The following is an 18,310-nucleotide window of genomic DNA, read 5'->3' as shown; positions in this document are numbered from 1 at the left end:
TTTGAACTCAGTCACGTGCGCCATTTGGGAACCGATCGGTTCGATTTTTTATTGAAGATGGCCTGGGCCAAAGATATAGGGGAATATACAGAAGGTGATAACATCTTCTTGGATATACAATAGGGCAGTCATTGGTAGACTGGCTATTATAATTAAGCTAGTTTCTAGATGAATAAAGACTTTGTAAATCATATCAAATTTAAGCGGTCTTCTCATTTTCAGCGGTTGGCTCAGAAGCGGGAGCAGCAGCGGGAGCAGCAGAGGTAGCAGGAGTACCGACCTTCTCAGTCTACGAATTGCCAAGATTAGACGACTGTCTTATTCTACCCTCTTTATTCGCGTCACATGCTTACCTGGATTCTCTTGGCTTCGTGATGGACGGCAGTAACCTGAGCGATGGTCTGGTTGGCCAAAGTTTGAACCTTTTGGCCAGTAGGGGTGTTGAGAGCCTCTTGGGCTTTAGCATGAGCAGCATTGAATGTAGCTTGAGCCTTCTCTTGAATCTTATACTTTTGATCTAACTCGAGAGCTTTTCCCCAAATACGATACTTGTCATCAAGTTGCTTGGCGCGAGTTTGAAGTCCGTTGAGATATGAGGTAACTCTGGATTGAACAGCATACTTCTTGTCATATTCCAAACCCTTGGCGACAACTTGATCCTGAATGATATAACCGTGAGCAAGGAGTTCAGCAAAGATCTTGGTCTTTGGCTTTCCTTCTTGGGTAGTCTCTTCCTCATCCTTATCGGCGGTAGGTGCAGTAGTCTCAAAGTAAGGGGCAACAGCGATGTGAGAGTCATCGATCAGAGCGTTGGACAGTAGAACAGCAGTCTTGGCGGCAGACTCGCGTTCGAAGTAGATCAAAGCGATTTGGTGTTTTTCGTCATCATCCCTGTTAAAACAAACACAACCCCAATAAGTGGGCAGTCCCCGTAATAGACCGCTCAAAGTTAAAAACAGACACTTACTTGGTGAGTTCGAACTCCTTAATCTTTCCACAGAACTGGAAGAAGTCCAAGATGGTCTTCTCAGACGATGCAGCCGAGATATGGCTAACCACGACAAGGTTGGGAGTGGGTTCGTTTGGAACCTGGAGGTAGACAGGATAGGACAGTCATGATTAGACCTACATCCTCCAAGATACATATACAAGGTGTTTCTCTAGACTTACGGTAACAGTTTTCCAAGTTGGCATGTTTGATAATTTGACAAAGAAAAGATAAACACGAAGAAACAGGTCAAAGTGAAGTTTATATTTTTAAGCTGTCTCGCATGTGAAAACAAGAAATCGCTTTGGATGTAGTTGGGTTACACGTGACTTAATCGGTTTGATGTAACTTCCCTTTCCTTTCCTTTCTACTCATAACTACACGTGGAATTACAATGCCCGCCTTGCTAGCATCTGAAGATGTGTCTGGTTGCAGTGTTTATTCTACTGAAAAAAGGGTTTTCATAGTCAAAGCATGGATTGAAAGTCTTCTTGGCGTGAATGGGACTACGTAACGAACCGGATGGAAGAACGTATATGGGTAATGAGGAGCGTACGACAAATTGACTGTTTTGGGACAGGAAACTGTGAAATCATAGTTAACGCGATGGGCTTTTCAAACCATTTACACTGGGGCTTCTGCTTTACTAACAAATCAACCAGGGAGCACATTCATTAATGTGAAACAATTTTCATGTTGTTCTGTTTACACCCCTTTGCTTCAGCTGAATTTGTGATATACTTGGGGAAATGGTTGGCGTCGCCAAGACCAACAGCAACTGAAAAGTACAATCATAATTTCCTAACTTAATGTCCACAACGAAATTTCCAGATGAAAAAACCACAGGTGCTTGCCAAGGCCATCATTTTCATGCTTATTCTTTGCTAGACTTGGCAGTCCCCTTAGTTTCAAATCATGGCCTGTCAATAATGAATGCATATTTTGCATATGTATATCGCATAACAATGTGTTGCTTACAAAACCAGAATTGACATATAACATCTTTTGCCTGCTCGATAAGGATATAAATTCAATACTTTATGTAGTACTACACTAAGCAAAAAGATCACTATGCTTTGAAAGCACCGTGAAAGCCAAAAGGCACTACACTGTTCGTTTCTGCTCTAGCGATTTCTTTCATGGTCTTGGCATCAAGAACAAGTAAGAAACTTGCTCCCTTAGCTTCGTCTAGTACCACAGACAAGAGCACACCATCATCTTCCTCGGTACCTTCAGGATTGGCAATAAAGATTGGCTCTCCAGGTAGGCAGTGGTCTTCCTTCCAAACCCAGTAATCTTCGGTTTTCACATTCACTTTGCACAAACTGTCGCCAAGGGTGGCTTGGATAGCATTGGGATCGTAAAGATTAATAGCATAAAAGAAAGTGTAAGACTTTGCAAAGTAGCTATCGTTGATACGAGGAAGTTCTGGGTAAGCACCCTTTGCCAAGGTAGAGAAAGTAGCTTGTTGAATGTCCTTGGGTGATTCGACAGAAGCAATATCACTAAGGACATATCTTCGAGTGTGCTGTGGTGTCGCTTTTTCTATACTTGGGATTTTCTTGCGCAAATTGGCGAAGTAGAGGGCCTGCACGATTGACCCATCGTCATAGCCCAAAACATCCAGAATTAAAGCACCGTCTTTTTCATAGCTGTTAATGGAATGGAAGAAAAAAAATGATGGGGCGTGATAGGTTGCAACATGCTTTCTGGCAGCACGATCAAAAACATAGAATGCACATGGTGCGCTTTCGTCAAAACGAAGAGACTGAGCCACGTTACGTTTTTGCATCATTTCCATACCGTTTACATAGAGCTGTTGAAAACATCATTAGATAGGCATACCAGTAAATAGTAATCAATGAGACAACATCATACCGGAGGTACAGCAAGCACAAAATAATTTTCGGTGATGAAGGATGAATGGATGTATGCTGGAGGACCTTCCAAAAATTCCACCAGTTCTCCTTCAGGGTTCTCATCAGAGAAGGTGATAATGTTATATCCGGACCGAGGACCCAACACTGTTGTGAATTGCCAAGTTTCCCTCTTGGCGGCGTCAACACAAGGATGGGCGGCACTCGTCATTCCTGCAAACTTGGGGTTGAATTTTTCGTATGTATAGAGACTCTGTGGCTCAAGCGTCTTCCAGTCAAGGTTTTGAATCTTCACGTGGTCAGTAAAGATTGTAACGACATCAGGGTTTTGAACACCTGGGAAGTCCACAGCGACCACGACACCGACGTTGGACATCTCGAGTGGGTTGAGATCTTCTTTTCGAATCTCTTTCATCACGGTTGACGACTTTGAAAATACAACCTGACACACATCTTGGGCAAAAGAATTGCCGCGGTTCTCGCCCTGACGGATTGTCTCCTCTAAGGCAGTTGCTGTATTACGAGATCTGTAGGTGACTTTTTCGTTGTCGATCTCGAAACGGTGGATCTGAGCCAGACCGTCAAACCTATTAAGAATATAGGTAAGGCATACATTCTTCTTATAAAATATTCGCTCATTTCAACCTACCAGTGCTGAATCTCATATCTCTTGCCGTCAACCTGGTCGACATGCATGGTACCTGGACCAGCTCGATAAAGAGCGCCTTGAACGTAACTGGGGATCTTGCCAATGACTTTGCATTCTACAGGATTGAGAACCTGTGGTTGCGTCTGGAATCCTCGAGAGATGGAAAGGAGATCGTCTTGCGTATTTGTGATGGTCATTCTTGCTAATTAATTTGATTGTTCTGAGTCTGAGCTTAAGCACTTTTATAACCCAGGTGCGGAAATCTTTTTCCTAATTCCACATTTGGACGAAACTTGCCGTCGCCGTACCAAAGTCTCAAGCGTAAGCGCCTTTGCCCAAACATGTGCAATAAAATGAGTAACCGTGTTGACGTGTTCATTTCACAAGCCTTGTCATCCCTTGTATTAACCATCTTATTATTTTTCGACTATCGGCTTTGAAGCTCTGCTGTACCGAGGTTTGATGCTGAGCGGTTTCAGTGCTCTCTGAATTAAAATCTTTAGGCGCCTCCAACTATTATCTCATGCAATTTCCTCACGACAGCGCTGGTTTGATTTTTCGTGTCCAACATTGAAAATATTAGACTACACTTCTGGTTGTCAAGACGTATACGTGTGTAACTTACAACATGACTTCACAGACGTATACAGTTTTGTGTCTTAACTTCAGTCGATAATAAGCTCATCGGTAGCGTGTCGTCATTTCATGTAAAGACAATAAAACGTCGATTATTCGAGAATGCTCCCAAGTTCGGTAGGATATGCCGTCTGTACCCTTTGACGCTTCCCCTTGAAGGAATCAAGCGAAGGTGCTGCTTATCCAAGCCAACTGGGCGATTTTAACGTTTGGCGAGAACGAACCTAGGCGGTGGTAGTCAAAGAGTCGAGATTGCCAGTTCAGTCTGAACAACGTGAACATCCAAGTGAAAAGCTGCTGACTTGGGTATAGAAGTAGTCAATCTTGCATCGTCATGCTGTTACATCGCGATGAGATTAGTCGCTTGCAACATATGGCACATAACTTCAATTTTTATATTTCATTTTCGCAAATTGACCAGTTGTTAGAATTGGCCAGTCGTTATGATATGACATTATCGTATGCGTATATGCTGGCTCCAGTTAAGCTTGCCTGAAAAAATATTGTTAAAAAAATGACTCGACCTCAGCTCATGCAGAACTATACGCGCCTTAAGGCGATATCATCCAGCAAATGGTACGGATGATGATATGCTTTCTTACCAAGATCTGTTTTACATTAGCTTCATTAAGCGGCATTCTTGATTTCAAAAAACTTTGACAGGCGTTCGAAAGAAATGAAAATTGAATAGTTTTCACGGACACGTAGCGCTTTTCCCTTGAATTCCATGCTTACACGAAACCATTAAAGGCATAGATATCGTAGGTATGCGTTTATTTGAAGCTATTATCACGTTATTCTACTACTTCTAGCTAAGAACCTGTCATATCATCAAAAAAGTCTGTCCTTGCTCGTTCCTATAACTTTTATGGCTCATGTATAACCCCTATGCTTTGAAAATCCATATTGGCATACCCCACATTCTTGCTATATTTAGTTCACCCGTGGACTACTTTTTGCACCGGCTTTCCTTATAGCTGTGGAAGTCTAAATGTCCCTACACACTATTCGTTGAAAGGAGAGATGCGTAATGGAGAGGGTTATAGCTTGCGAGAGATAGAACGATTTTTCGCTCATCAGGTGTGGAGAAAAAAACGCGATTTCATGTTATCCAATATTTGGAATTTATGTGGACTGTTGATATTTGCGAACCCAAATTTCGCAGCAAATCATTTCCAAGTGGGACTGGCCAGCGAGATGGTTAAGAACCACCCTTAAAGCACTCGACAGGCCGTGCGATCAAAATCGACCAAATGCACGAAATGACGCCGGAAATGATAACGGCCTCACTTCTTTGCATAGTTATTTCAGTTTGGGCACGTGATGTATTTCTTTGGATTCAAATTTTCCCCGTTATATTTGGAGCAACGGGGCCTTAGCGACATTCTATGAGGTTATCGTTTGGTACTAAAGTGTTCTGCGACCAGAAACGTCATTTATGAATTAGAAGCTTGTGGACCCGTCGAGCCCTTACGTCATGCATAATCCGCAACATGGACTATAGAATGTGGCCAAGAGTATTCGAGGGTGCCAAAAGTCAAGACCAGGAGAGCTACACCATTGAGCAAGTGGTTTCGAGACCTAGAAGTCGGACGATTCTAGAAGGAAAAAACGTCAAGTGATATATTTCATATCACATATTTTAGTTCTCACTCGATGTTAAGGATTCCAGCAAAGGTGTCTGCTCAATATAGGCTTTCACACTCTGTAGCTTCTGGTGTAGCATGCCGCAGTGCGGGTTTCGATTGCCGCCATCAGCCCGCTTCCCCAAAGTGTAGGTGGCAATCTCTTAGCTACTTGCGGTTCCCTTTCCCTTCGGTATTTCAAAAATATCATTCGAGATTTCGTCAGACCACTACATAATCTATTTTGAACAGCTGATTTCTTTATTTTCGTGGTTACCATTAGGCATAGCTTAGTGTTCAAATGTTAGCAGCCATAGGTTAGGCTTAAGCATGCAATACAGCAGTGTTTGATCCGTACAAGGTGATTGGATGAGGGCAACTCCGCATTCACCACTCACTAACGCCTGAGGTCACCTGCCATGTTGGTCTCGCTTTCAGCAAGGGGCTGACTTTCATTTTCTCAGGCCTTATTTAAAGGACGCCCAAGTGCATCACACTTTACTATTCATCTTGTCTACTTACTACAACTCAATATGCCCAACCCACTTGAAAACCACGCTCCCGCACGTAAGTACTTGTATCTGTTAAGCATAAATCATTTCATGCAGCTTGACTCATCATCTTGCTTATTGTAGAAATTGTCGGCGGAAAACGCGTAAAGGCTCCAACACATAATGTCCCACTCAAGACTGCGTAAGTACTATGCAAATACTGCCTCAACGTCCATCGATCAATGTGCTAAACTTCAATTTTCATCAATAGCGATCCTACTGAAGAAGTGGAGATGGATGCTGAGGACGAAGGACAAATGATTGACCCTAAGTTCGAGGAATTTGAACGCATGCGCCGTGCTGAGGCTGCAAAGAAGATGCATCAAGACCAAGAACATACTGTCCCAAAACACGATTTTAAGAACACTAATACTGGTGGCCAGCGTAATTACAATCAACCTAGACAACATAACCATATGACATACCGGGGAACAGGAAACGAGTAATTCATGAACCTACCCCCCTCCCTTAGTCAAATGTAAATATGCTTTGCTCTCTTCTGCTTGACATATTGTCTTTTATTTTATTCTTGTTTTACGTTTGATTGCTGTTGAAGTAAATCGTTGTTTATACAAATATGCCTGCTCATGGGAAGTTGGCCCAATGTCCGTCATTGCCATTCAGGGAACTGATGTAAGCTCGTCATAGTGGCGCAGTCCTAGTGACTTGAAGCAGCCTGTCAGATCCAATGTGTTCATGGTCCATATTGTTAGAATTTTTCACCTTTAAGGCGGACGGTATTACGTGTCAAGAAACATCATGCTACTGCTCGGTTTCATATTTGACACCCTGTCCCGGCTGCATTACACTAATTTGAGGTCAGATTTATGACTACTGGCTACAAAATATCATGTTTTTCCCTCTCAGATGTTCATAAGAAATCAAGCAAACGTCTTATTTGATCGACGATATACTGCGCGACGATAAAAAAAAGCCGCGACAGCGTACAGTGGCTAAAAATATGTAGTTCAAGGGTACGATATGCCAGTTTCACAATGTCGGCATTGTTCACGCTACTGGATCCGTTTAGGTAATATGGGCCTTATGGCCAAGATATGCGTTTTCACCTCTGGAGTATTGTAATCATTCAGTGTGTCGAATACAGCAAAGTGCCGAGGGAATTTCGCTTGGCTAGTTTTCGAAGGCAGTCCGGGAGAATATCTTCAGCCTCACTGGAGCGTTGAATGTAACAGTATGGCGAGCCCATAACTCTATGTTTTTTTAAGTGCTCATAATACTGGTCCGTTTTCTTGCTTATTATCAAGATCATCATAAAATACAAGCGGCCCATAGCCTAGCGCATAGCTAGCTCAGCGGTGCAGCCATCGTGCTCGAAGCATTTAGCCGTCACACCAGCGCAAATTTCATCCAGCGCGACAACTCGAACAATTTCCAACGCGTACAACTCACCATTAAATGAATCAAAGTTCAAAGCCATCAGCGAACCCATCTAGCAAAAAGCAGCAACAAGCGGCACAAAAACAACCGCCTCCATCACAGGAACAACAGAATTCCGGTCTAGATCAATCGTCTGCTATCCTTGCCGCATCCAATGTTTCATCAAGCTTAAATTCAGAAAAAATGCAACAAATCCAGGACAAGGTTCGGGAACTCGAGCATTTACTTAAAATCAAAGACATGAGTGCTCAGATGGCTAGCTACTTTGACGAGTTAGCCAAGAGTATGGAAGGTCTGGCTGGAGGAGCACAAGGTAATGTGTGGTCAACGGTGCAGCTTCTTCCAAACATATATTAACACTGGTACCCATATAGCTGTTTCAGACGTCTTGAGTAATTGGAACCATGTGTTTAGAACAATGAGTATGGTGGCGCCAAGGCAGCCTAAAGGTGAAGAGGAGGAGGAAGGTGCCGATGATAAAAAGGTGGATGCGGCCACAGAAGAAACAGCCACGCCAGTCCTGGTTCGCGTGCCTTTACCCTTGACCAAGCAAATGTCAGACCTGTCATTCTAAAACGCACACTCTTCTCACAACCCCACTTGTATATATCTGTGATGTATTCTCCCTTTTCGTTTTGTCGCTGGCCCTTCTTCAAACGTCTTCCTCCACCACCTTTGTGATATACCCTGTTCCTGAATGAGACAAGGTTATGGACCTCGTGGGCTCAATGCTCCCCCCGATGGATTGTAGCACCAGCAGCATAAATTCCGGATACAAAAGCCTAGGTGTTTGGAACTACCTAACTGTGGAACCTCCCATCGGCAAGCGAAAAGGAAATGACCACGCGGGGTGCGTGTATTTCTTGATCTTGCTTTCATATTAATTCAGTGCAAGTGAATATGAAATGTATGTGGCCTCGTGGCTCTCCTCATCTTTAGACTCGACCTCTTGAATACAAGTGGGGAAATTGTACTACTTTGCCGCTGTATAATCTCATATGGCTTTGCTTTGCATCTATTAATTTATATACATAATGATGGTCATAAACAATCTTGTTTTAATGGTTTAATGATCGGGGACCTGCCAATACATTTTAGTTGATGTTGTTTCTTGACTTTCACTGCTACGTGCTTCCTTTGCTGCGTACTCTTTGATGCGTGCTTGCTTTGTTGTGTGCTTGCTTTTTTACCCGTCGGTGCAACCGGTGTAAGAATGATTCCCCCGGTAAATAAAAATTTGCGTTGGGTAGACTCTGTTCCACAGTGTTCCCATACTACCATGGGACAAGTTATGTGAATGATGGACCACGCGGTGTACTCTTGTGTGGGTCATAGGCTACCCTGCTGTACGTAAGGAAAATATATCTCACTTAGAAAGTCAATCGGTAATATGGACCTATATAATAACTATCCAAGTGAGGCAGAGACTATTAACCAGAGACCACATCGTCACAATCCATGCGCTTGACTCTTTTTCTCACTGCGTCGGTTGCTATCTCGCATGTAGCAGCTGCTGCGACTCAAAACTATGCGCTTGCATTCCAAACTTCCATTCGCTGGTTTGAAGCTCAAACTAGTGGTGTTAAACCATCCTGGTCTACCATCTCCTGGAGAGGTGATTCCGCTTTGTTAGACGGAAAAGACCATGGACTTGACTTGACTGGAGGTAAAACTTGATTGCCCTTTAGGAAGTTATGTACAAGATTATAAGATTCTTACTAAGCATCCTTTCATTGACTTTATGAAATTTAGGATGGTACGATGCCGGTATGTAAAGTTGCTTTGTAAACTGTGAAGTTATTTTTGTAATTCATCTTTTATTGACTTGATTTTATTCTTGAAGGTGACCATGTTAAGTTTGGCTTGCCTATGGCTTATACTACCACTATGTTGGCTTGGGGTATGATTGAATATGGATCCACATACGACAAGCTAGGTCAAACAACATATTTCCTCAATAACCTGAGGGTTGCCTTGGACTACTTCATCAAGGCCCATCCTTCTGACAATGTCTTTTACGGCCAAGTCGGAGATGGCTCTGCTGATCATGCTTTCTGGGGAGCTCCAGAAAATTTGGATCAAGTCTTTGGAAACCGCCCTACCTATGCTATCAACACCACCTGCCCTGGTTCTGAACTGGCTGGTGAGACTGCTGCTGCCATGGCTGCTGCTTCCATTCTCTTCAAGTCGAGCGATCCTACCTATTCTGCCACTCTTCTCGCTCATGCCAAGACTCTTTACAACTTTGCTGACCAGTACAGAGGAAAATATGACTCCTGTATTCCTGCTAGTGGATTCTATACCAGTTTCTCTGGATACAATGATGAACTTGCTTGGGGTGCCATGTGGTTGTACAAGGCCACAAATGACACTACCTATTCGTGAGTATCCAAAGAATATATGCTGTATAACAATTTACCTAACTAATTCCTCTGCCTCACTTACAGTACAAAGGCACTGGCAGCTTATGCTACTTTGAGCACAGTACAAGGTTCATCCAATCATTCATTCGCTTGGACTACCTCTTGGGACGACAAGTCATACGCATGCTACGTCTTGGGTGCAAAGTTGTTTGGAGACTCTGTTGGTAACGCTACCTTTGCTTTGGATGCTCAGCGAAATCTTGACTGGTGGACTGTTGGTGTCGGCTCCAGCAAAGTCACTTATAGCCCTGGAGGTCAAGCTTGGTTGGATACCTGGGGAAGCACCCGCTATGCTTCTGTAAGCTTCCTCTCTTACGACACACACAGCAGTACTTTTTTTGGCTTTTGACTCACTCTTGCCATTGTCATCTTTTTTAGACTGCTTCATTCTTGGCCTTGGTGTATGCTGATCACCTTGGTACCTCACATCCACTCTACTCCAGATACCACGATTTTGCAAAGGGTCAAATTGATTATATTTTGGTAAGAATTTGAAACATGTTGCTATCAAATACATGAAGTTGTACTTATACTCACATTGCTTTCTTCTAACTTTAGGGAAATAATCCTCGCAGCTGCAGTTATCTCGTAGGCTATGGAAGTTGCTATCCACAAACTCCTCATCATCGCGGTTCCCATGGTTCATGGACTAACTCTTTGACCAGCCCAACCTATCAAAGACACATTGTGTATGGCGCTCTAGTTGGAGGTCCAGGCAGTGCTAACGATCAATTCACTGACGATCGTTCAGCCTATGGCACCAACGAGCCTGGATGTGATTATGTATCGGCTTTTGTTGCATCTGCTGCTCGTCTTGCTCAAGAATATGGCGGTACAACTGCAACTTCGTTCCCTGATAAGCCGCTAGATGACTATGAGCTTTCGGTCAATGCGTCCATCAACGCAGCCGGTACTGGGTTCACCGAAATTGCAGCATGGTTCATTAACAAGAGTGGATGGCCTGCCAGAGTCACCAAAGATCTCGTATTGCGATATTACTTTACCTTGGACGGTGCAACTACTCCTAGCCAGATCTCATACACCGTCAACTATAACCAATGCGGTGCTGGTGCTGTTACTGGCCCCTTCCTTGCCTATGGAAATGTGTATTACATGAATGTTTCTTGCGCAGGCGATGCTATCTATCCTGGCGGCCAACAATACTTCCAGCAGGTAAACAGGTTTATCAATTGATGCCCAACATACTGTTATTTTTTTACTGACAAATTACACAGCAAATACAATTCCGAATCGTTAGTGCAGGCACATGGGACCCCACCAATGACTGGTCCTATCAAGGATTAACCACAAGCAACCAGCGTGTTAGCTACATCCCACTTTATGAAGGTTCCAATGTTGTCTACGGCAGTGCTCCCAACTCGACCATCACCACCACGACAACAACCAGCTCTGGCCCTACGTAAGCTATTTTAGTTGAAGTACGTCCCTGAGAATTTTCATATCGATCTATATACTGATCATCATCTTTTTCATAGTAGCACTACCGCTACTTCTACCACTACTACAAGCACGTCAGCTACACCTACTACCACTACTACCACCACTACAACAACTACTACAAAGACTACAACATCCAAGACATCTACTTCCGCCACAACTACTACTTCAAGCTCTGCTGGTTGTGCTACTCATTGGGGACAGTGTGGTGGCTCTGGTAAGTACCGGCTGAACGTGAAGATTAGTCCTGCTGAAAGCTTGTCCCACTCACTAATTTGCTCCATATAGGCTGGAACGGACCCACCTGTTGCGAATCTGGAACTACATGCCAAGTATCCAACCCTTGTAAGTACACAGTACGCTGACAAATGGATTGCCCAAGGCCAAATACTAATCATCATATACCACACAGACTACTCGCAATGTCTTTAAGTGACAAGCACAAGGATACATGCTTTTACCTTACGAGGATTGATGCATCATGTAATCTAGGATAAGCTTGCATGGAAACCGTGTGTATGCCAATAAACACTGAGACTTTATAAAAAAAAAAAACAATGAGACACAGCATATGAGATTAAAGAAATATACTACAAAAAGTGGGGTTTATTGTTATTATGAAAACGACCCAAGCGTTGAAAGGAGTTGGTTTTTAAAAAGGTTCGGCTGGCATGTTCTTGCGGCAGCATATTTTTTTGGTCTTTATATATATATATTTCAAACAGGTATAATAGCGAACATAAGTTTACTCGCTTTCCCAGATGGCAGCCATGCCCATACCAGTACCAATGCACATGGTAGTGCAACCAATCTTCTTGCCCTGTCGCTTCAACTCAGGAAGCAAGGTGGCGACCTGACGGGCACCAGTGCATCCGAGAGGATGACCAAAGGCAATAGCACCACCCTTGGGGTTGATCTTCTCGAAGGGGATGTTGAGCTTCTCAGCGCAGTAGACGGCTTGGGAGGCGAAGGCTTCGTTGAGTTCGACAATGTCAAGGTCGGAGATCTTAATGCCAGCGCGTTCAACAGCGATGGGGACAGCATAAGCCGGTCCAATACCCATGACGCGGGGAGGGACACCAGCAACAGCGGAGGTAATGTACTTTCCAATGATGGGCAAGTTAAGCTTCTCAGCAGTCTTGCGCTTCATGAGCAAAACAGCGGCAGCACCATCAGAAACCTGGGAGGCGTTACCAGCGGTGGTGAAACCGGCTTCGTCGAAAGCAGGCTTGAGCTTAGCGAGGGATTCGGCAGTGGTACCGGGACGAACACCGTCATCACTCTTAACAACGACTTCCTTTTCGTTACCCTCCTTGTCGGTGACGACAACCTTAACGGGAACAATTTCGGCATCGAACAAACCAGCCTTTTGAGCGGCAACAGCCTTTTGGTGAGAAGCAGCGGCGAAAGCATCTTGCTTAGCACGGGTAATTTGGAACTCCTTGGCAACATTCTCGGAGGTAATACTGAAAAAATAAGACGATGAGTATCACGTACGCATGACGGAAATTTTGTTTGAAATTTACTTACCCCATGGGGACAAGGCAGTCAGCGGCAGCCTCGCATTCAGAAGCAACCTTCTCAGAGGTAGAACCCATAGCGCCAGCACCATAGTTGTGGGTCATAGACTCAACACCGGCACCAATACCGACCTCAATCAAACCAGATTGAATGGCGGTGGCGATCTGAACGCAAGCCTGGAGACCAGAGGAGCATTGACGGTTGGTGGTGTTGATAGAGGTGGTCTCAGGGAAACCAGCGTGAAGAGCGGCCATACGAGCAGCAGTGGCACCGCCACCAGCAGGCAAGACGTTGCCAACACAGATATCGTCGATCAAAGCAGGGTTGATCTTGGTCTTCTCAATAGTGGCCTTGAAGACAGCAGAGAGCATTTCTGAACGCAACAAAGAATTAGTTTCCCTGGAACAACCTACATGAATGCTAATGACCATTTACCTTCAGGAAGAGTATCCTTGAAACCACCCTTGCGAGCGCGGGTGATGGGAGTTCTGAGAGCAGAAACAACGACGACATCTTCAGGAGACTTGACGCCGATCTTGCTAGCAGAGACCAAAGAAGGTGCGAGGTGAGCAGTGACTTGTTGGAGTCTTTGAGTAGCCATGTTGGATTTTAGAGGAGAAGAAAAGAGATTCACAGCGCTTCTAATTCTAAACCCACTGGGCTCACCTTTATACAATACTTACCAGTTTTCACATGTCGGCCTGAAATTGCTTGCCCCGCAATCACATGACGCCAGTAATGACAATGACTAAGCTCAGAATGGTCAAAAGTCATGACAATAACATAATGAAGTGCAAAAGAGCAGAGCAGGGCTATTAAAAATCACAACATAACAATTGCTATATTGTTGCTGCCAATTGAATTCATTTTTGGTTTTATTACTATGGCAAAGTGGGGGTTTCTGTACAATGACTGTCCCATGCTTTATGTCTACAAATTTTCCAAATAAAAAATTTCTCCCATTATTCATGATTTTTTGTCACATAATGGTGCACTCCTTTGAATTACGCTTGTCGTCCCCGCCAGCCACGTTGCTAGATCTATTCATGACATGGTGTACAACCTTGCTGCCCCCATTGTCCTGACCCTGTTGATTAAGAGCTGCTGCAGCTGCTTCGTTGCCCTTCGTCGCTGCCTTGCCATAATATTCAAGTGCACGAGGGTAGTCTGCAGGAACACCGATACCCATTTCATAATAGTAGCTGTTGGAAAAAATAATATACATATTAGACGATATCGTTCTTATGTACATGCACGGTGACAAATACATACCCTAATGCAAATTCAGCATGATCATAGCCGGACGCTGCGCTGCGTTCACACCATTTAAATGCCAATGCTTCATTTAACTCGACGGCTTGTCCTTCCAGATACATTTTGCTGAGATTGAGCATGGATTCACATTGACCCCGATCAGCTGCTTTTTCATAATACCGAAAGCTAGCTGTCAAATCCAATGGTTGTTCGAATTCTCCATATTGGCAAACTTTAGCCATTCGGTCCAAAGCATCAGCGTTTCCCAGTTGAGCGGCTTTAAGATAATATTTTACACCGAGCGCGGTATCTGGATGGATTAAATCCCTGTGGTGCAGTGTTAGAAACAATGTGCGTTTATTCAAACTTCCGTAAGCTCAAAGGTTGCTCAGCTCCAACTTACTTGGGTATATTGACTTTCTTAAATTCTCCAGTGAGTATCTGTGCCATGATGAAGGCGGGTTCATGCGTTCCTGCATCAGCCATATCAGCCGCCCGTCGCAGGTACTCCAAGCCCAGCTTTAGATTTCGCTTTTGGTCAAGCTCTCCATACAGCAAAATTCGGGCCATTTTCTGACCAGACGTGTAAAATAGTGTCAGTGTAAACAATCTAGCCCTAGTCCTAATCACCCTACACTTACGAAATTAGGCTCCACTCCTCCCTTGGCGGTGGCAGATTTGTAGTATGCAACGGCTTTTCCTTTGTTACCCTTGCTCTCGTGGTACTGTGCGAGCTTGAACTTCGCTTTGACATGGTCACTTTTCGCTGCTCTCTGCCACATTCGGTATGCTTTGTCTTCGCTCTGTTTATAGCCATGAAGTCCTTTTTGATGCCAGAGACCCTTGATGTACGTAGCCTCCCCGTGCCGTTCTTTTGAAAGTCGCTCAATCCAGTATACAGCTTCCTGCAACAACCTTTGTCGCGTTGCCGAGATAGGGCGATCACTTCCACCCACCTTTTCATGCATTTGGCATACTTCAAGAAGATACAAAGCATAAACAGTTTGCGTTTTATGATCCTTGGTAAGGTTAGCCATCCGCCTCATGGTCTTTATCGTATCAGGATCATTGGTAAGAGAGTGTGAGGCAATGCTGTAGCGTGACTTGGTACTTTCTTTAACAGACTCGTCTATTGCCGTTGCAGCCGGCGGAGGAGGCACTGAGGAGCGCTGTTTGGCTGCGTTCATAGATTGAATCCCTTCAGGACCAGCCCAACTGTTTCGATAATCCTGTGCATTCATCTCGTTAACAGTATTGACAAAGGGATGGTGTAGATTCAAACCAGGAGAGTTTGGTCTGGTGTCATAGCTAAAATCTGAACCAGAGTACTGGTGATAACTCCCTGTGAATGATGCGGTTCCTATCGATGATACAGGCGAAGCAGCTCCGACGCGCGTTGGATCCAAGAATACGGTGGGCTGTAAAAAGTAATCTAATTGACTTGGTGACCGTGTCATCGGAGAAATTTGCTGCCAAAATGGTGACACTGAACGGAGAGGTGCTTCCGTTAGAGGGTCCACGAATAGAGTGTCATTCTGCTCCTTATATCCACTCTCCTGTAGCGGAGGATTATAGTCCTGTGGTGAAACTGGCGGTTCACTAGGAGGAGTTTGGCTTGCCGTTGACTGATAGTCGCTCTCCGGATTGTTGATATGCAGATTCCAACCACCACCCATTATACCTAGTTCAGGCAGCTTGTGTTCTTCTGAACCATCTTCCTTTCCATCGTACATGCATGAGGTTGCATCGGCTTTTGGCGGCTGGTCCGTATTTGGCATTTCCGTCACCAACTCCATGCTCCGTTTCGATGCTATGGAACGTTGATGACTGACCACTGAGTGATAGGAATACAGAGATGCAGCTTCATCGTCAGAACAGTCCAAGTAGTCGTTATTATTAGGCGATAGCAAGTATTGAGGGTTTGGCACTGGATCCGTATTTACACTTCTGCGACGAGATTTGACACTCGGCTGTTCAAGCTGAGCAGGCGCTTCATAGTTTGAATTGATCACGTTGGTATATGTCTCTGTATTGTCAGCTTGATTATAGCCAAAAATCGAATTATATACAGGTTTAGATTGGCGCATAATGGGCGATACTTGTTGCGGAAGTGTCAATGGCGACATAGCATTGGATGGTGGCTGAACCTGACGCTCCATAGGAGGTTTGGGAAGTGGTTTGGATGGACGTTTGCTGGGGGTGCCTTGACTACGACCGCTACTGACCGTTGAAAACTGGTCTTCCTCGTTGACGTCCAGTTCGTGCACAGACACCATACGCTTCATGGCTGGAAATTCATCTGGATGGGATATGTGAAGTCGCTGTAAGGGCAGTCTATTTGGTTCGGCTGGGGCTTCATAGTATTCCGTCAATTTTTTTGCTTGAAACTGTGAATAATAACTCATGTATATCGGAAGGTCATACAGACAAGATCTCGGTATCAGGGACACTCACGATTTTTATTTTATTGACCAGCTCTCACTTACCGTTTTGGAGCCATGTTTTGGAAACAGCATCTAAAAAAGGCAATTTTAGTGTCAGGGTATTCCATTACAGCTCTTCTTTGGTGTAAAGACATGGCTGAGAATTTTCAGGAAAGAATTTTCAGGTAGAAGTGCATACATATCAAAAATGTGCCAGATGTTGTCTATGAAAGAGCTAGGATTTGAGGGCAGCGTTCTGTTAACAGAATATTACGTACTCGCTAGGTTCGCTTAGTTGGAATTGTAACGCTTGTGGAACCCACCGTTGGCGTAAATGATATGTTTAGCCATGCTCACAAACCAGTTGGCAATACCATGGTTGCAGTACTACCAAGAATGCCCTTCCAGGATCTTTAGACAGGTGGTTTTCAATCACAGCAGATGAGTAGGCGTTTCTTGATATTAGGGTTCATGCTACTGGTGCTGTCATTCGGGTTAGCTTAATGTCACAGAAATGGTTACAACCTATCAGGAGAGGCAGTCTTGATGAACAGTTTAGCAAACATTTCTGTGTGTAGCCAACGCGATTTTTGAGACATTGGCGAGTGACAAGCGAGTATTAAGGATGAGCAAAATAATGCAGGATGTCGATCACTACACCTGATACTCTTGGAATGATAAATCAATCAAATACCATCATGTTTATGTAGCATACTATATTACTGTTCTGTAACACAGCGAAAAGCTCACTGCTGAATCATGATCTGTTGACAGTTTTGTTCTTCCCTTCTGTCACAAGGTAGATGGATTTGTAAATGGAACCCACCGGTGTTTGTTATCACAACCAGCAGGCTTACCAATGTTTCTTCAGTTCTTGTCTGCAGCAACGCGATTTTCTATTGTACACTATATTGAAACTTTAGACCCCAATAGCCCTTTTGTCATGGCGTAAGTGCTGCATCCCTTGAACTCGTTTTGTCTCTTTACTTGCCTCTGTTCCTGTGTTACGAAAGCCGAAGAAATCACTAGTGTTCTGATTCTGAAGTTTTCGTTTGCATACATTAACCAACCAAGGAAGGGTAAATGGTTCATCAAAAGAAACAAAACCTGGCATAATACATCAATACGCATTCATTAGAGTCACGGCTGATGGGAGGAGAGATACGAAGGCACAAAATTTTGGTGTGTCATTTTTTTTAATAACAAACAAATGAGAGTGAACCACCTGCATGATTTCGATGATCAAAGAAAGTGGTCCTTCCAGGTTGACGGATCAGTCCATCAAACCCTTTGCTATCTCTACAGGTAACTCTTTGGACCGTGATAGCCTGCCTAAACCAAGGGGTCAGACCTCGATCGCTTTCCTTTTTCATTCCCTCCAATGTTGACGCTTGTCTTGACAGTTTCCTTATCCGCCCACTGCATTTATTACCTCCTTTGGCAAGTTGGGCATGACTATGGTCTTAGATGCCTTCGCCGGAAGGAAGGCATTTGAACTTATTCATGA

At 44.1% G+C, this 18,310-nt stretch overlaps 6 protein-coding genes across 6 annotated transcripts; 2 read left to right on the top strand and 4 right to left on the bottom strand.

Moving 5' to 3' along the window:
* Nucleotides 1–15: 15 nt before the first annotated feature.
* Nucleotides 16–1,254, bottom strand: K450DRAFT_216551 (uncharacterized protein). Its single transcript, XM_051584875.1, has 4 exons — nucleotides 1,171–1,254; nucleotides 968–1,089; nucleotides 354–891; nucleotides 16–289 (listed from the first exon to the last, which is right to left on the bottom strand). The coding sequence occupies exons 1-4, from the start codon at nucleotides 1,192–1,194 to the stop codon at nucleotides 200–202; spliced, it is 774 nt and encodes a 257-aa protein (XP_051449471.1). The 5' UTR covers nucleotides 1,195–1,254; the 3' UTR covers nucleotides 16–199.
* An 803-nt stretch (nucleotides 1,255–2,057) lies between these two features.
* On the bottom strand, nucleotides 2,058–3,753 carry K450DRAFT_295994 (uncharacterized protein; the record flags this gene model as incomplete). Its single annotated transcript, XM_051593623.1, has 3 exons — nucleotides 3,515–3,753; nucleotides 2,867–3,452; nucleotides 2,058–2,804 (listed from the first exon to the last, which is right to left on the bottom strand). Exons 1-3 carry the CDS (start codon nucleotides 3,709–3,711, stop codon nucleotides 2,058–2,060), a joined length of 1,530 nt encoding a protein of 509 aa, XP_051449470.1. The 5' UTR covers nucleotides 3,712–3,753.
* Nucleotides 3,754–7,742: 3,989 nt separating this feature from the next.
* K450DRAFT_267143 (uncharacterized protein) lies at nucleotides 7,743–8,298 on the top strand (the record flags this gene model as incomplete). The annotated part of the gene is made up of 2 exons (XM_051592823.1): nucleotides 7,743–8,037; nucleotides 8,099–8,298. 2 exons carry the CDS (start codon nucleotides 7,743–7,745, stop codon nucleotides 8,296–8,298), a joined length of 495 nt encoding a protein of 164 aa, XP_051449469.1.
* Nucleotides 8,299–9,182: 884 nt separating this feature from the next.
* On the top strand, nucleotides 9,183–12,037 carry K450DRAFT_295991 (uncharacterized protein; the record flags this gene model as incomplete). The annotated part of the gene is made up of 10 exons (XM_051593622.1): nucleotides 9,183–9,390; nucleotides 9,477–9,491; nucleotides 9,568–10,105; nucleotides 10,172–10,445; nucleotides 10,526–10,630; nucleotides 10,706–11,320; nucleotides 11,383–11,567; nucleotides 11,644–11,822; nucleotides 11,894–11,950; nucleotides 12,018–12,037. The coding sequence occupies 10 exons, from the start codon at nucleotides 9,183–9,185 to the stop codon at nucleotides 12,035–12,037; spliced, it is 2,196 nt and encodes a 731-aa protein (XP_051449468.1).
* An 81-nt stretch (nucleotides 12,038–12,118) lies between these two features.
* Nucleotides 12,119–13,784, bottom strand: K450DRAFT_216542 (uncharacterized protein). Its single transcript, XM_051584874.1, has 3 exons — nucleotides 13,562–13,784; nucleotides 13,136–13,499; nucleotides 12,119–13,071 (listed from the first exon to the last, which is right to left on the bottom strand). Exons 1-3 carry the CDS (start codon nucleotides 13,725–13,727, stop codon nucleotides 12,351–12,353), a joined length of 1,251 nt encoding a protein of 416 aa, XP_051449467.1. The 5' UTR covers nucleotides 13,728–13,784; the 3' UTR covers nucleotides 12,119–12,350.
* A 107-nt stretch (nucleotides 13,785–13,891) lies between these two features.
* Nucleotides 13,892–17,072, bottom strand: K450DRAFT_216536 (uncharacterized protein). The gene is made up of 6 exons (XM_051584873.1): nucleotides 17,003–17,072; nucleotides 16,835–16,896; nucleotides 15,022–16,733; nucleotides 14,784–14,953; nucleotides 14,399–14,707; nucleotides 13,892–14,328 (listed from the first exon to the last, which is right to left on the bottom strand). The coding sequence occupies exons 3-6, from the start codon at nucleotides 16,663–16,665 to the stop codon at nucleotides 14,106–14,108; spliced, it is 2,346 nt and encodes a 781-aa protein (XP_051449466.1). The 5' UTR covers nucleotides 16,666–16,733; nucleotides 16,835–16,896; nucleotides 17,003–17,072; the 3' UTR covers nucleotides 13,892–14,105.
* Nucleotides 17,073–18,310: the final 1,238 nt, after the last annotated feature.

The sequence above is a fragment of the Umbelopsis ramanniana genome (assembly GCF_025399195.1).
Source record: "Umbelopsis ramanniana AG unplaced genomic scaffold K450scaffold_1, whole genome shotgun sequence".
Classification (NCBI taxonomy): domain Eukaryota; kingdom Fungi; phylum Mucoromycota; class Umbelopsidomycetes; order Umbelopsidales; family Umbelopsidaceae; genus Umbelopsis; species Umbelopsis ramanniana.
This window is presented reverse-complemented; position numbering and strand designations above follow the sequence as displayed.

What these genes read in the sequence shown, in the direction of transcription:
- K450DRAFT_216551 (XM_051584875.1), bottom strand. Translation starts at nt 1,194, where the DNA reads ATGCCAACTTGGAAAACTGTTACC. An exon ending in CAACTTGGAAAACTGTTACC is followed by an intron (nt 1,090 to 1,170) that starts GTAAGTCTAGAG and finishes GTCTACCTCCAG; the next exon opens with GTTCCAAACGAACCCACTCC. An exon ending in ACGAAGCCAAGAGAATCCAG is followed by an intron (nt 290 to 353) that starts GTAAGCATGTGA and finishes GGCAATTCGTAG; the next exon opens with ACTGAGAAGGTCGGTACTCC.
- K450DRAFT_216536 (XM_051584873.1), bottom strand. Translation starts at nt 16,665, where the DNA reads ATGAAGCGTATGGTGTCTGTGCACGAACTGGACGTCAACGAGGAAGAC. An exon ending in GAGGAGTGGAGCCTAATTTC is followed by an intron (nt 14,954 to 15,021) that starts GTAAGTGTAGGG and finishes ACGTCTGGTCAG; the next exon opens with AAAATGGCCCGAATTTTGCT. An exon ending in AAGAAAGTCAATATACCCAA is followed by an intron (nt 14,708 to 14,783) that starts GTAAGTTGGAGC and finishes ACTGCACCACAG; the next exon opens with GGATTTAATCCATCCAGATA.
- K450DRAFT_216542 (XM_051584874.1), bottom strand. Translation starts at nt 13,727, where the DNA reads ATGGCTACTCAAAGACTCCAACAAGTCACTGCTCACCTCGCACCTTCT. An exon ending in CAAGGATACTCTTCCTGAAG is followed by an intron (nt 13,500 to 13,561) that starts GTAAATGGTCAT and finishes TGTTGCGTTCAG; the next exon opens with AAATGCTCTCTGCTGTCTTC. An exon ending in GACTGCCTTGTCCCCATGGG is followed by an intron (nt 13,072 to 13,135) that starts GTAAGTAAATTT and finishes TTATTTTTTCAG; the next exon opens with TATTACCTCCGAGAATGTTG.